Source organism: Leptopilina heterotoma, unplaced genomic scaffold (assembly GCF_015476425.1).
Source record: "Leptopilina heterotoma isolate Lh14 unplaced genomic scaffold, ASM1547642v1 Lhet_134, whole genome shotgun sequence".
In the NCBI taxonomy this organism is placed as follows: Eukaryota; Metazoa; Arthropoda; class Insecta; order Hymenoptera; family Figitidae; genus Leptopilina; species Leptopilina heterotoma.
Window position 1 is genome coordinate 340,666 of NW_025110853.1, and position 17,402 is coordinate 358,067.

The window sequence follows — 17,402 nt, forward strand, 5'->3', positions numbered from 1 at the left end:
CGAAAATACCCACATGTTAAAAAAAGATGTCTCCATTATCGTGACTGTAAATATTTAATAAAAATCAATTTTTTTTTAACTAAACAAATTTTTTTTATGAAGAATAACAATAAATTTACCAAAATATAAAAAAAGAATCATCTCTTAGAGTTTTATAGAACATAAAAACAATAATTTTTGACACCACTGTAGAGTTGAATCTCAAACCAAGGTGAGCCATTTTGAACTTTTTTCAGACAACAAATTTCAAAACATTTTTAATAAACTGATTAATAGAAATATAATCAAAAATATGATGCATATTATAATGTCTTAGTTGTCAGGTTCAAGGAGTGATTTTTTAGTGTCAAAATTTTTTTATATTATTTGAAATATTCATTAAAATTAGAGTTGAACAAAAAGCTCGATCGAGTATTTCAAGCTTTTCGTTTTTCTAGCAGAGCTGAGCAAAATCAATCCGAACTTGAACCAAATTCCATCCGACACGTGCAGTATTAAACCTAAAATAATTTTGAGCACTTGAATTTTTCGAGCACTCAAATATTTTTGAGTAACTAAAACTCGAGCCTGGCTCGAGTATCGAGCCCGGCTCGAGCTCGACCATGCTATTCGAGCTTTTTGCACACCTCTAATTAAAATATAAAATACCGCGATAATACCCACACCCGCAATAATACCCACTTTTACCCTAGACAAAGTGTGAATAATTTTATTTGAACTTAAATAAGTCATTAATAAAAATTGAAATTGACCAGGCAGAAATTTTCGTAAACAGCCGTAGTTAACGTCCGATCCACTACTTATATAATAATGTTTGACAGTACTGATTTTCCGTGTAACTTGTACTATTAGGAACTCCGGCATTTTACTGGCTCAGTACGTGCAATGCGGTAGTGAAACAGCTGCTATTATGACTGTTTTGAGGTTATACTACTAATACAGCCGTTGAGAAGTTGATATGATTACATCAAATAGAAATAATTTTACTATATAACTTTAATTTATTATTCAATTCTTTAAATATGTCAATGTTTTTCTAATCCCATCATAGTTTAGAATTTAGGTTATTTGTAAATTTAATTCGGTAGAAAATTTTTACTACCTATTACCGTTTCCAGTTATTATGATAAATTATTATTTAATAAATATAAAAATTACAAAATAAATGGATTAACACGAATTCGTATGAAAAAATGTAAAACAGAACTATTTATCCTAACACATTTCAAGTTCATGTGAATACATAATTATTCTTGTTAACTAATATCAAATTACAGACTAAATCCTTAAAAGTAAATTAAATTAAATTAATTAATTTTATTTCTTATTTCAAAATAAAATTCCAACTTCCTAATTTGTCTATTTCTAATTTTTCTTTCCAAATTTTAGATTTCGAAATTATATAGTGAATGTTTAGGGGTTATATTTCTCCAGCGCAGCATTGCTTTATTACTGGTCTACTACTGGTCGGAACAGAAAATCCGTACTATTATATTACTGATTTTCACACACTAAAAAAAAAGTTTTACTTTCAGCCTGTTTTCGAGGCTGAATTTAAGGTGTAAACGGAGTCAGCCTCATTAAACAAGGACAGACTTATGTGAAATACATGGGCTGAATTTAAGGTGTAAACGGAGTCAGACTTTTTTTTTCCTGTGCAGTACTAAGCCCAAGCCAGAGGCGTTACCTGCCGATGTTGGACACGTAATAGGCCAGTATGAAAGTCAATACTGGTTGAAATTTTTTCGTACTGAACCAGTAATGTGCCTATATAGTCAATCTCTACCTGGGTGGATGGAGATTTTTAAAAATTGAGTTTCCTATTTAATTTTCTAATTTTAATCAAATGAGACAATAGTTTCGAACAGTTAATTTTTTAAAGTTCCATTCAATTAGAATTTTAATGACTAATTTTTGTTAAATTTACTTTTTATATCCAGGATATCTACTATTTTTGTTCAACAAAATTCCCGGTTATTTTCCAGCTTTGTCCTAATTTTTCCCGGTTTTTTCTCATCAAATTTAAATGCATTTTATTTCGAGCATAAATAAATCTACAAATGGCTTCTTAAATCTTTATTATAGTTTTTATAAATAATTAAATTCTTTTTACGAGTTTCTTTAAATTTGTTGAAAATAATATTTTTTTAAGTAATTTTAATTAAAAATTTGGAAAATAATTGAATTAAACAAAGAATTTTTTCAATTTTTTAAAATAATCTTGTCTGCTTATAACTATAATTGAAAATTTGATTAATTCCATTTTATTAAAGGGTCAGTCCATTATATTTCACCTGAAGCCGTTGCAGCCTATTTTTAAAAAAATCTCATAATTTGTAAAAATGATGTTTAATATCCATAGAATTCATTTTTGAGAATTATTTTATAACATTTTTTTAATTTAACTTAGAATTGTAATTTTTAAATTGAGTTGGACAGAAAAAAGGTTAGTTAAAATTATAGAGAAATTTCCTTCCAAATTATTTATTTATAAACTTGAAAATTTGATCCAAAGGAAGGTAGATAAAATAATAACAATTATGGCATTATTTAATTTATTTAACAAAAACGACGTTTTGATGACATAGGTTTGTCATCCTCTTCAGGTTCACTGAGAACAAGATACACTAAATCAAAAAACAAATTCTTTAAAAAAAAAATTAGAAAAAAAGAAAAAATTATTTTTTTAAATAAATAAATTACCTAAATTGTAAATATAAGTTACATAGTAACGTCCCTGGTTAAAAAACCGGACAGATTTCGGACTAATCCGAAATTTGTCCGAAACAATGCGGTTTATGGTCAGGTTTTTGTCACCCGAAATTAATCCGGAAAAATCCGAACTCTATACGGTTTGTGAACAACTAGTGAAACCGGAGTTGGTCCGATGAAGTCCAAAATTAATCAGTTAATTTTAACTAGTGAATCCGGAATTAGTCCGAAACAATCAAAAATTAGTCCGGACAATTTAGTGAATGTTAATAAAAAAATAATTATAGAAGTTACACATATTAATTATTATTATTACTTTATGGTACATTCAACATATTTTTCGATTTAACTATCGCAATTTTATTTACATTAACTTAAAATTTCTAACGCTTGGGGATTCGAACCTACACCTGTCTAACATTATATCGCACCGAAATCGAATACACTAACCACTATACCACGCTCGCATGGGAGTTCAAATTTATAATAGAATTTATCAAGTGCCACGAAAAGAAATGACAAGAAACTAACACATCACTGTTAATTTTAATATTGAAACGAGATCACCCAATTTGTGGGGTATTGGGAGCTTTCACTTAAAATTTAAAAAATTTCTATTTTTTAGGAATATTTTTTGTTTTCTAATAGAAAATAACGAAAGCCGTAACATGGTAACGAAAATTCTTTGGGCTGAAACTAATTCTCCCATTACCCCACAGAATTCTTACAGGACAAAATTTGAAGAAAAAAATAAAAACATAAACAAATTTTATTATTATCTCGATTTTTATGCATGTATACATATCAAAACATATTCACCTATAATATAATGAAAAACCATAACTAAATAATACGATTTTAACTACTTATGGTGATGTTTAGAAATGTTTTGCATTTTACAACGAAAACTCAAAAAATACATTTTCCCTTGTCTTTACTAAAAATCTGTCAAGAATGTGATCGTTCGTTTTGGAATGATATAAAGAAAGGTTGTAGATGATTTTCTAGACATTGCATCGAATTTTAAGGTTTCTAAGTACGTGAAATTTAAAAGCTCCCATTACCCCACGCTCCCCTAATATATTTAAAATTGAATAATAACAAATGAATTATTACAAAAAATAGTATTCATATAAATACCTACAAATATCTATTAATCTATATTCATCTAGAGAAAATTTTATTTAAACCAAATATAATTTATTAGAGTTAAATAAAAGTATGTTTGTCTCAGAGACAACTTACTAGGTTATTTATTTATAATAAACATTTTATTCATCATATATAAAACATTTATTTGAACCAAATAATATTTATTCGAAACAAATAAAAAGTCTAGTTGTTTTTGAATCAAATATATCTTTTCTCTGGGTGTACAAATTATATATTTATTTTGAGTTAAGATGATCACGGCCCAATATATTGGTCGGAAACAGTTATGGCCAAACGTTTCCACTACCTAACATTTGGGTCGGAATGAGTGAAGGTGTTAATGTAAAAATATGTTTGTCTATAAAAAGTTTCTTCATTGAAGAGAATCAGCTTCTCAAACATTTCTATTTAAGTTAGTTATTTTTCTAAAAATCAGTGTCAATTTGTCAAAATTGGAATATATCGTTTTTCGGCGTTTGTTTTGAAACAAAAATAATTAATCAATGTCGCTTAGGATTTGTTCACACGCAACAAAACAAAAGTCCAGGATAATAATTGGACTATCAGGGAGAAAAGTAGAATTTGTGATAATATTTTTTCTGTTAAAATTGTCAATAAATTCGTTTGACGATATCGTCTTTAATACGTTAAAATTGGCCATTTAATAGTTCTTCTTACCTTTGAAAGTGCCAGTGTGTTTCCCACAGCTTTCAAGTTTCTGAAGTGCTAACTTGTAGGCTTCTGAGCGAGCCTCCAGTTCCCCTTTGAGAGCAAGTGACAGAGGGACGAGATTCTGCGAAGTAGTAGAATTTTCTAAACCGGAAATCTGGCTCGATGATATCAAACCGTGTTTACCAAGACCCTCGACAGCTCTTTCTAATGTTCGTCTTCTCGTGGAGAGCATGCTTTTGACACCGGGCGACATCCGGTAGAGAGTACCCAACAATTTACTCCATATTCTCAGGTGTAAGTGAACCTGACTTGATGAGATCAAGTTCACAATTTTCCATAGTAGCTGTTCGATTCGTAGGATTTTCACATCTTCAATGTGTAGGTCAATCAGTCTTAAATAAAGTGCCTCGAGGAGGGCCAAACTGTGGGGGAGAGTTTCTATTAAAAGGTCTATGGGGATATCCGGTAAAGCTGCCCTCAATGTATAATGTGGCAGTCTCATAAGAAATCCAGCCGCTTCTCGATATTGCCTGCCCTCGTACAGTCTCAATAATCTGAAACGAAATTATTTTTCTTGATATTGAGAATTACGTTCGCTAGAATTCGATAATTGAAAGCAAAGGTTCAAGAGGGGGATCGAATTTGATTTATCTTTCATTCAATTTCATTATTATTTATTATAAATTTATTTACTCCTTCATTTTTTTATTTTATTTACTTTCTGACTTAAAAATTATTTCTACGCATATAGATAGAAAGCTTCAGTTCGTAGTTTTTATGTTTTTTTTTCGAAAAATTATTAAAGTTTCCACATGAAGTGAAAATGATACATTTGTTAGGATTACTTTTCGTCACAAGTGATTTAATGCAAAAAAATATCTTCAATTTGATATAATTTTTGACTATTTTTTTTAAGGAATACATGTGGAAATTAAAAATTATAGTTCTAAATTCATTTGCTTAATTTTGTCTATAACCTATATTTGAAATGTAACCAAATTAATGAATATGTAACTTTTACTTTTCTCATTGCTAAAGTCTAATCCGCTGAAAAATAATGTGCAAAAATTTCAAGCAGTTTAGGATTGACTAAATTCACTTAACTCTTGAATTTTTTACACTTATGGGACCAAATCCTCTCATATTTTTTTACCAAAACAAATGTCTCTCCGTTTTGATCACTGATCTCAATATTAACTGGATGCCCTGTAAAAAAAAAGTATTGGGAGGTACGGGATTCCGTATTGCAAGTGCCAACCTGCCAATGCGGTATTCGCGAATTACCGCATTGGGTGTCGTGGTGAATACGGAAATCAAGAGGTCCCAATGCGGTGCCAGTTTTAAGCTTTAGAAAAACGAAAATACGTAACAGGAGGAAATAATTAGTGTCAGTGGAGAAATATGCGAGTTAAAGGAATGAGAAAATAATAATAGTGAGTGTAAAAATGAAATTTTAAGAAAAAAGGTAAGTTGAACTGTCAAATATGGGCCCAATGCGGCATAGGCTGATTTCAATGCGCCACAGCAAAAGCAACTTTGACTGGTTTGAATGGCGTGAAATAGGTAAACAAACATTTTCTAACACATTTGTCTCCGTACACAGACACTTTTCACTAAATCTGCCAACGTACAATTGGTAAGCATCTTCTAAATTACAATAATCGAAAATATTGTTTAGATTCATGCAGAAACGTGGTTATAAAATAAAAAATTGGAAAGTAATGTAATGCAAATCATATATCAGCTGGGCCACTGTGTTCGCTCGATTCGCTCTGCTTGCTTCTGCCCTCTACTGGCGACTTGCACTATGTACCGATTGTGTACCGTATTGAAAGCAGCCTACGCCGCATTGGACTCATATTTAGGGTGACCAGACGTCCTGCTTTGGAAGGACATGTCCTTATTTTTTAACGTCTGTCCTGCTGTCCTGCCTCTTTTACTAATGTCCTGCTTTTTCATAAATTTTAATATTTGCACTAGATAATATTCGAATAGCAACACAGCTTTTATGGCTAATATACAATAAGTATAACAATGACTTACTAAAAAAATTTGAAGTTAAAAAAGCATTTAAAAACCTAAAAGACTTCTGTGGTACTTTTTGATATTTAGTTAAATTTTTTTGTATTTACAATTTTAAGTACCTATTATGGCAAATTATTTTTAAGAATATATCAAGCATATTCAGGAATATAATATTTGAAACTAATTAAAATTTGTCATTAATTAATAACTGTTTTTATTACAGGAATAATATTTATTTTATTTATACAGCGTGCAACAATTATAATTTTTATTAACGACGAGAAGAAGAGGGGGAAAAAGTGGGGGTAATGTCCTGCTTTGTCAACTAAGACATATGGTCACCCTACTCATATTTGACAGTTCAACTTACCTTTTTTTCTTAAAATTTCATTTTTACACTCACTATTATTATTTTCTCATTCCTTTAACTCGCATATTTCTCCACTGACACTAATTATTTCCTCCTGTCACGTATTTTCGTTTTTTTTTAAAGCTTAAAACTTGCACCGCATTGGGACCCCTTGATTTCCGTATTCACCACGACACCCAATGCGGTATTTCGCGAATACCGCATTGGCAGGTTGGCACTTGCAATACGGAATCCCGTACCTCCCAATACTTTTTTTTTACAGGGTGGGCGATTGCTGTAGAAAAGTGGCTTCCGGTGTGAAAATAATTGAAACCTTCGTCGTCATATTTTAGATGCCGGAGAAGCAGCGTAGAGCGGCTTCGTTTGTGTTAGTTGCCGTATGAGTGTGCTTTTGATATAGTGTGTGTGTTTTTCCAATGTTTTGACATCTTAAGTGCTTTAATAATTTTAATTTAACTTTAGTGATATAAAACACAGACAATGTGTTAATTTGTTTATATTGTGGAAAAAAAGAAGCAAAGGGTGTTTCCCCAATGGGAAATGCCAGTGTAGTGCCGATGTTCACCACTGGCTTAGTACTCAGCCGATTGTTCGGCGTAGTCTAGCCGAGCCTCGACAATTAGTGCTGGCGCAGTACAGAATTTTTGTTTCGCCAAAGCTTGGACAAGCCACGGCGGCAAGTGCTGGCTGAGTATAGAAAAATTGTTCACAACGCTCTTTGCCAACATTGCTTTTTTGACATAAACTTGAAAAAAATTATAAAAAAAGTTTATCAATGTTTATAAATATAAATTTATTGAAAAAAATTAATATTTTACTTTTCAGTTGTTCATTTTTTATTCTTATTAAATTTAATAATAACAATTTAACACAATTGTCTAATTTTGTAAATAATAAATTATTTAAACAAATTAAAATTATAAACAAAATTTAAACTTTAATCTCAGTAATAATTTGGTTCCTATTAAAATACTATTATACTTCTTACTATGAATAAAAATTTATTAAAAAATTATCACGTAATTTAAGAATTACGTAAAATGTTAAATGCATTAAGTAAAGTAATTTAATTTAATTATTAAAAAATTTACTTTATTTGAATTTATTATTTCTAACGTATCCCTATTTTTTTCTCATCTTTGACTCAATAATTGTATGTCTGAATGATACTGAGATATTAATACTTTACTGTACACATGTGTCGTTAGCATAGGGGTTAGAGCTTTAGTCTGTTAGTCCGTAGGTCGTAGGTTCGATTCCCCTCGTCAGCAATTTTGTTTATTTTCATAGGTTTGCGATATTTCTAGATTCCAATCGTTAGGTACTAAAATATGAAAATCTAATGCACACTTACTGTAATTGTTTGTTATTTAATTTTTAAATGTTATAAACAATTTTTTTCTACTTCATTTACTATATCCGCATTTTTTGTCTCCATCTTTAATACAATTTCTTTAAGAAGAGAAATATTTTATGAATAATAACTATTTATTAATATTATTTACCATTTTGTTGTTAAATTATTTATAATTATGAATTTACGACTAATTAATAACAATACGGCATTTATTGCGGCAATATTCTCAGCCAGCACTGGTCCAGTGCTGCGCCAGCGCTGTCTGGCAGCACTGACAGACAGTACTTCGGCAGCGCCAGACGGCGTTATCATCCCAGTGCCATGCCAGTGCTGGCTCTCAGCCTTGCCGCCAGTGCTGCCAGTGCTGGCGCAGTACTAAGCCAGTTGTAAATTTCCCATTGGGTCCTTTCACATGAAAGTACATATTTAAACAGTAAATACATATTATTGAAGTTTATATTTTTAGGTTATATTTTGTTTCCTTTTTGCGTAGAATATTTTACACACTTTTGCGTATTGTTAAACACATATTAGTGTAATGCTGAATAATTTTAGTTTCCTTACCGAATTAAAAAAATATTATTTTTAATCAATTATTATTTAAAAATAAAAATATTATTTTAATAATATTTGAGTTTATATAATGTTTGAATACTAAAAGTTCTGTTACTATATTAATTAATCAGTTTTTAAAATAAAATAAGTGATTAATAAATTATTTAATTAAGAAAGTAATTGACGGTTAATTAATTATTAAATTTAAAAAATTTGCTAATCAGTTAAGTACTTTTCTATACAGCAAAACGTATATCAATCTCAATTTTATATTTAAAAATTTCCGCCATTTGTGTAAAAGTGGGCATCTAAAATGTGGCGTTTCCGGTCTTCTAATATTTTGCAGTTTTAGATACAGTCGCCCATCCAGTTATATATATAGAGATCAGTGGTTTTGATATAATTCCTTTTTCTAGAGATGCAAAAAGATAATATTACCTGGAGAACGGTAACGAGGACGAGAATATAACCGACCAAATTTTTCCAGGAGAATTTATGAGAAATTCTGCTTTTTCAAACTGGCGACCATGATATCTCAAAAACAGCTTGACCAATATCGCTCAAATTTACAGTGCATTATGTTCAGCACATATGTGACTATCGCCCAAACTAGGATAATTGAAAAAGGTCAAGTCGTTTCTTTTTTATACAACAAAATTCAAAGCCGCGTAAAAAAATTAATTTTAATATTTTCAAATAAACCTAGTTCCGGCGATAGCCACAACCTCACAGATTAAAATACAATTTCTTTTGTTTATTTTAGATCAGTCAATTAGTCAGTAGTCGTGGTCGCCGATACACGGCGTTTTTATGATCAGCATCACGTGATGCTGATCCAAGTGTTATAATTCGGAATCATTAAAATATTTTTACTTGCAAAAATTTGAATTTACTGTTAAAATGTTACTGAATATATGGTAAAAATTTTGAAGTTCTAAGTTTTCATGGTTCTTAAAAAGAAAATCCCAAAAAAGTCTTAAAACATGTCCGTCACATGGGGTGACTCCCTTAAATATTCTGAAATATTTTTGGTCATATTCTCAAGAATATAACCGGACTTTAAATTACCGAGAATTTTGCATCTCTAGGATTGAGAATAGTTTTTTGATTTTTAGTATTAGCGAATTTAAAGTAGTGTAAATTTTCAAAAAAGCAGATTTAGTATCTTTTAGTGGCTGAAATCTAAAAAAGTACCAAAATAGTACCATAAAATAAATAAATAGTAAATAGTAGGTTTTAGAAGATGAGTGCGAAGCATGGAATTTGTATGCTGAACTTTTTACAGAAAAATTTTATTTTAATTTTTTCATTAAATCAAAGTTGCGTTGGTAACTTCAGTTTTATATATTAAAGATATTCACATTTTATCACATCAGTATTTTTACTGATAATTCGATACTTTAGATAAAATAAATTGTTATTAGAACAACAGCAATTTTAACTTTATTTAAAGTAACCAAAAAAAGAAACAAAACCTACAAATTTGCTCATAAATCTATTGACATATGTTCAACTGACAGATCAAAACAAACAATTGACGAATTGAGATTTAATTTCACAGCAAAATGATCAGAATTTTCGATCAGAGCCCCCGACTGCAAAAAACCAACTTAGATTAATTTATAACTTCGTGTTGTCAACAAGAAGTTATCAATTTTAATATTTTCCAATGTTGCCAACTTTGAACATAACGTGCAAACCAGTTTTATAGGTATTTATAGTAATGTTTCTAATATAACAATTGGTACCTCTGAATAGTGTACTAATATTGCTGAAAACATCGTTTACCTCACACGAGCGACCGGAGCCAATGAAATTGAAGCTTGACAGTTTTTTTTCCTACTCAATGAGTTTTTTTCCTACTGCGATTTACTAGTCTAGAAAAGTTTGTTTCTTGCCATGTTAGCAGAAAAAAACACGAGTTTTTCGTGCATGTGTTGTAGAAATTAATGACTTTACTCCCTGCGGTCAGCTATCAGAAAGCTCCATTTTTATGCATGTGGGATAAAAAATATATAGGAGAAAAAACGTGAGATGAAAACAAACATTAAAAATTATGAAATTAAATTTAAGAGACATGAGGTTTTCCTGTGTTATTCTGCGTCAATTAAAATGAAAATTGAGGCCTTGGATCCAATAACTCGCCCGACGCTCGGAGGAACGCGCTAATACCAGTCGGGTAGCAGTTAGTGGCCCAGAGGCGCTCACTGCTCACTGACTGGCAGTTGCGCGTTCCTCCGAGCGTCGGGCGAGTTATTGGATCCAAGGCCTCAATTGAATTAAAGAAAAATTAAGAAAATTGAGAAATTCTGTGACAATCAGATTTCTTCGTATTCTTTTTAATGTTTATGATTAAAAACAGTTGAAAACAATTTGTTTATTAAGCTTTTTTTCCTAATAATTCATTAATTATAGAAGAAAAATAAAACTTCCTAAGAAATAAAGTGTTGTACATTATAAAGAAAGATTGACGTAACATTTATGTTTCTAATAGTCTGTTGTTCTCGTCTCGTCTTGCATCATCTTGAATTATCGAGACAAAATAAATAGTTCGTCTTGTCTTGGTCTTATCACCGATAGTCTCGTCTCGTTTCGAAAAATCTTGATCTTGCATTCATGTATACTCTATTCGCTTCTTTTCGTTTATTATGAGCGAATTTTCATGCCATCTAGGCGGTCATTTAAAGAACTGTATTGGCGCAAAATTCAGAAAAGAAAAATTTAATTAACTGTATATTAATTTTAATAATATAATTAATTAATATTTAGAGTAAGTCCGGAGGAGATTGCTAATTCAAATAATTTACAGAATTTGTAAAATATAGGGGAATGTAGTCAAGGTTGGCCTACTGTCTAGGTAGGCCACTCGCGTTTTTTTGTCAAGTTCACTAGCGCCACCTACGCGCATTTTTGTCGAAGCTTGTCTTAGTGAAACCTAACTTTTTGTTCAATTACATTTTCGGAAAATCGAAAATTGTGTTTTCTGTGACGTCGGTACAAAAAAAGCTCAAAAAAAGTTTTGTGCATAATGTGAAAAACCATTAATAAAAGATAAAAAACAAATTGAATCGTCAAGGCAAGTATGCAGAAAATTTGTGGGACTCATGGTTGAAAGGAAAACAAAGTAAAAAATCGAATCCCGAAACGTATTTCTTTATGGTTACAACAATTCGGTAATGTTACTTACTGTCAAGGTCGGCCACTATGTGTTTAAAATGCGCAAAGTTGAGGACGAGCTACTTCATTTGCAAAAACTGCAATTCTGTATAACTCATAATATAATTGATCATCTTATTAATATTTTTATTTAATTTTATTAATATTTTAGTGCAAAACTTTTTTTTATTTATATTTATTTTTGTATATTGTTTATTGTTATTATTTTGTTATTTCATTAAGTTACAAACTGTAAACAATAAAGAATCAATTTTCCGTAACTCCAAACATGTTATTTTATTTTTTAACGATTAATGCCCTTTGAATTTTAAACATGGCCGACCTTGACTGTAATGGCCAACCTGGACTACAAATTTTTTTTTTTTTAAATCTTTATAACTTTTTCATTTTTAAACCTGTCAATTTACTTTGTACAGAAAAAATGTTCCTATTAAACAGGACTTTCCAACCATATACTTTAATTGTCCAAATTCATTTTTAAAAAAAAGTTATAAACAAAAGTCAAAAAGGTGGCCGACCTAGACTATGTTCCCCTATATGTAAACGATGTAATATATATGTAAATAATACATTGTTGAAAAATAATAAAAATCATTTATTTTTTTGCATGGTTCTAAAAAAGTTTGTGAAATTCAGATTTCTTATTGTTATATTGTTATATTGTTACTGGGTGAGATGTCAATTAATGACTTTTATTTAAATTTTTTTATGCTAATTTTAGATGCTCAAGAAATATTAAAGAAAAACAAATTAAAAAATCTCTGATAACAAATTAATTGATCTATTAATTGACACCAGAGTTGGAGATTTATTTGTGGATTGTGACGAAAGTTACAATCAAACGACATTGATTGAAGCTTGGATACAGTGCAGTATTTGACATTTTTGGCTACATGAAAACTACACTGAATTTCATAATAAGTTTTCGAAATGTGACCAGAATAAGAGAAAAGTAATTTAAACGATTAAAAGTTAAGTTTAAGCTAAAAGTCAAAAATTATAAGTATTGGACATCTCCCCAATATCAATAAATAAGATTTTAGACAAAACCCCCCAAAAAAATAATTGTGTAAATTTCTACCTAATATATAGAATAGATAAATAGACATAAATCGATAAATATTGAATCATATGTGGACATCGGTATAAAAAGGGACCACTTTGGTGCTATTAAACTTATCTATGACGGGTTCCACGTCAAGTGACCCAGGTCAAAAATTTACATGGAATATTTGAAAAATTTGTAGTTTCTGTAAAACAAAACGAAAATACGTTTTCTATTTTGAGTTTTGCTGCTGTTTTTCAACACTTTCTAATAGTGTGAACAAATGTAGAGAAAAAAAATTGTTTGACCTTGAAAAATTAAATTAAAAAATAAAATTTCATTTTTTTATCAAATGGGCAGTTTTTATTTTTTTAAAAAAAATTTTATCATAAAGGTGAGGTTTTTTCCTAAAAAAATGTATAGGTCAAAACGTGGGACAAGAACTTTTAACTGGTCAAATTAAGCATTTACTTCTGCCGTGCACCGTCCCACAGTGGAATTTTTTTTACAATTTACTACCCAATGGGAAATTTACAACTGGCGTAGTACTGCGCCAGCACTGGCAGCACTGGCGGCAAGGCTGAGAGCCAGCACTGGCATGGCACTGGGATGATAACGCCGTCTGGCGCTGCCGAAGTACTGTCTGTCAGTGCTGCCAGACAGCGCTGGCGCAGCACTGGACCAGTGCTGGCTGGGAATATTGCCGCAATAAATGCCGTATTGTTATTAATTAGTCGTAAATTCATAATTATAAATAATTTAACAACAAAATGGTAAATAATATTAATAAATAGTTATTATTCATAAAATATTTCTCTTCTTAAAGAAATTGTATTAAAGATGGAGACTAACAATGAATATAGTAAATGAAGTAGAAAAAAATTGTTTATAACATTTAAAAATTAAATAATAAACAATTACAGTAAGTGTGCATTAGATTTTCATATTTTAGTACCTAACGATTGGAATCTAGAAATATCGCAAACCTATGAAAATAAACAAAATTGCTGACGAGGGGATTCGAACCTACGACCTACGGACTTACAGACTAACGCTCTAACCACTATGCTAACGACACGTGTGTACAGAAAAGTATTAATATCTCAGTATCATTCAGACATACAATTATTGAGTCAAAGATGAGAAAAAAATAGGGATACGTTAGAAATAATAAATTAAACTAAATTTTTAATAATTAAATTAAATTACTTTATTCATAGTAAGAAGTATAATAGTATTTTAATAGGAACCAAATTATTATTGAGATTAAAGTTTAAATTTTGTTTATAATTTTAATTTGTTTAAATAATGTATTATTTACAAAGTTAGACAATTGTGTTAAATTGTTATTATTAAATTTAATAAGAATAAAAAATGAACAACTGAAAAGTAAAATATTAATTTTTTTCAATAAATTTATATTTATAAACATTTATAAACTTTTTTTATAATTTTTTTCAAGTTTATGTCAAAAAAGCAATGTTGGCAAAGAGCGTTGTGAACAATTTTTCTATACTCAGCCAGCACTTGCCGCCGTGGCTTGTCTAAGCTTTGGCGAAACAAAAATTCTGTACTGCGCCAGCACTAATTGTCGAGGCTCGGCTAGAATACGCCGAACAATCGTCTGAGTACTAAGCCAGTGGTGAACATCGGCACTACACTGGCATTTCCCATTGGGTATTAAAAAATGTCTATAGCTTACAATTTTTAACCGATTTGAGTGTTCTTTGTCTTAAGTTAAAGGGGAATAAATTCTTAAGACATCCTTCGAGGCCGATTTTGGAGATTATAATTATTTATAATTTTTTTTAAATCAAAGTTAACAAATTAATACACTTTTTCAAAAAAGGAGGTTTATTTTCTTATTCCGTTGATGCACATGATCTAAATAAATTTAAATTCATCGAATATGACCACCAGATAATTAATAAAGCATAAAATAATCTATTTCAATTGTTATAAACAATATATAGCCCAACAACGAGCAGGGGCGGTGGATTGCAGAAGTAAATGTTTATTTTGACCAGTTAAAAGTTCTTGTCCCACGTTTTGACCTATACATTTTTTTTAGGAAAAAACCTCACCTTTATGATAAAAATTTTTTTTTAAAAATAAAAACTGTCCATTTGATGAAAAAATGAAATTTTATTTTTTAATTTAATTTTTCAAGGTCAAACATTTTTTTTCTCTACATTTGTTTACACCATTAGAAAGTGTTGAAAAACAGCAGCAAAACCCAAAATAGAAAACGTATTTTCGTTTTGTTTTAAAGAAACTACAAATTTTCCAAATATTCCATGTTAGACCAAAAATTTAAACTTTGACCCCCTCCAGTTTTTATATTTGTTTAAATAAATTAATAATATTTGGTATTTTTAATTGTATCTAATAGGACTACTGTTTCTGCAAAATTTTTACCCGATCCCAAATATTTAAAATTTTGACCTGGGTCACTTAACGTGGAACCCGTCCTATATATATATAGTGATTGTGTGTATTACTACAAGTGCCCCATTTACTACGAATTTCATTAAAAATATTAAAATAAAACTTTATTTGACAGATAATAGTCTATAAAATATATACAATAAAACTTTAGTTTATATTAATTGTTATTTTTAATGAAAAATTCTAAAAAAATGTATTTTAATATGTTTTATTTAACTTTGAAAATCTCTAGTTTAGATGAGAGCACAAAAAGTTGCATTTGTGAGTTGAGAGTGCTTTTAGAAAGATAAATATATTTATGTATTTTGTGAACAAATATTTAATGTTAAGTTATTTCTAAATAATGCAATAACATTAGTTTTTGTAAATTTAAAGAAAATGTTATGTTTTTAACGTTTTTATTATTTAATTTTAAACGTAGAATTAGACACAGGATTTTTCGCGCTTGCGTTTACTTCTAGTACGCCATGTAACACAACCTAAAATAGTTGTTGACAGTTCGAGTTTGTTTATAATGTTTGTAGTGAACGCAATGAAAATAGTTTTTAGCTACACTGAAAGAATTTTAGTAGTAATACGCACAATCACCCTAGGCGAATTCCTTGCAAAATTTGGAAAATTTTGAGTGGTCTTAAAACCTTTTTGGTGAAAAATTCGATGAGTTACAGAATTTCAAAGTTTAGAATGTCAAAAACCTCATTTCTAGAAAATCGAAATAAAGATTGTAATGCGAATATCTTGTGTTCTTATAGAAAGTTATTCAGATAAGAATTGTTTTAAGTCTAGTACACCTTTAAGATGAAAAATTAATAGGTTTTGAATCCCCCCCCCCTTTTCCATTTTGAAAAAATTAAAAATAACGGATATCCGACGAAGCGGTCCCTTTTCTAAAATTGCGTTTTTTAATTAATAAACCTGATTTTTTGTAAAGTTAATGGTTGGATGTTATTTGATTGAGTTATTTGAAGAAAAAAAAGAGAAAGTAGGGGAGAGTCTCCAGTTGTGAGACACCTCCAGTTCCCAGGCGGAAATTTCCCACTGGCAGGGTACCGCGCCTGTACAGACGTCGGTAAGACTGTACTGGCATGGGTCCGCCTGACGACCGAAGCGGTGCAAACATTGTACTGGAACCTGACAATGTGTTGTAGTGGCTGCGCGCCTGGCTCGGTACAGATTTGATGCCGCCGAACAACCGGCGTTGTACCGGCATTCGTCCGTCTGGCAACCAGGACGGGCCAAATTTTGTTCCGAAAGATGACTTTCTACTGGCGTTCTACTGGCATTCGTCCGCCTAGCAAGCGACGCGGGCCAAATTATATTCTCTATTGAAAAATAAAATAAAAAAAATATTTAATTAACTATGCATGGTGCATGTTAATTAACATTTATTTATAGATCGTTTGAAGCATTTTTTACACATTTAACATTTTTTTTACACATTAAAATTCTAAACGCTCGCAGTGGGATACGAAGCCCAAGCCTATCCTAATCTACGCACCGAAGTCTAATACGCTAACCACTACGCTATTCGCTCGCTTGCGGATGTGAGCAAAACAACGCCAATATACAATACCGCTAAACAAAAACTTATATATAAAGTGAATAATAATTTTTACTCAAATATTTTTCAATATTTTAGCATTTTATTTATATTATGCAAATAAATTTAAAGTTTTACTATATTTTTATTTAATCTTCAATGTTTTTAATATTTATTTTATTATTTAGGAATAATTAGTTGAACACTTCACTTTATAACTATTCGAAATCAATACAAAATTAACTAAAATAAACATTTGTAACTTAGTGCGTTTCATTTATACTTTATAAATGTTTTTAAAAAAGAGAAAAAGATGAATGTAATTAATTTGAAAGAAATATTAAATATT

General features: G+C 30.0%; 1 protein-coding gene across 3 annotated transcripts in view; it reads right to left on the bottom strand.

The window, feature by feature from the left end:
• The window catches only part of LOC122513097, a 190,944-nt gene that overhangs the window by 152,133 nt on the left and 21,409 nt on the right, over positions 1-17,402 (bottom strand). For all 3 annotated transcript variants that reach the window (XM_043629347.1, XM_043629346.1, XM_043629348.1), the window contains exon 2: positions 4,543-5,090. In XM_043629347.1, the coding sequence (XP_043485282.1) occupies positions 4,543-5,090 (548 nt within the window). The remainder of the gene's footprint in view (positions 1-4,542; positions 5,091-17,402) is intronic.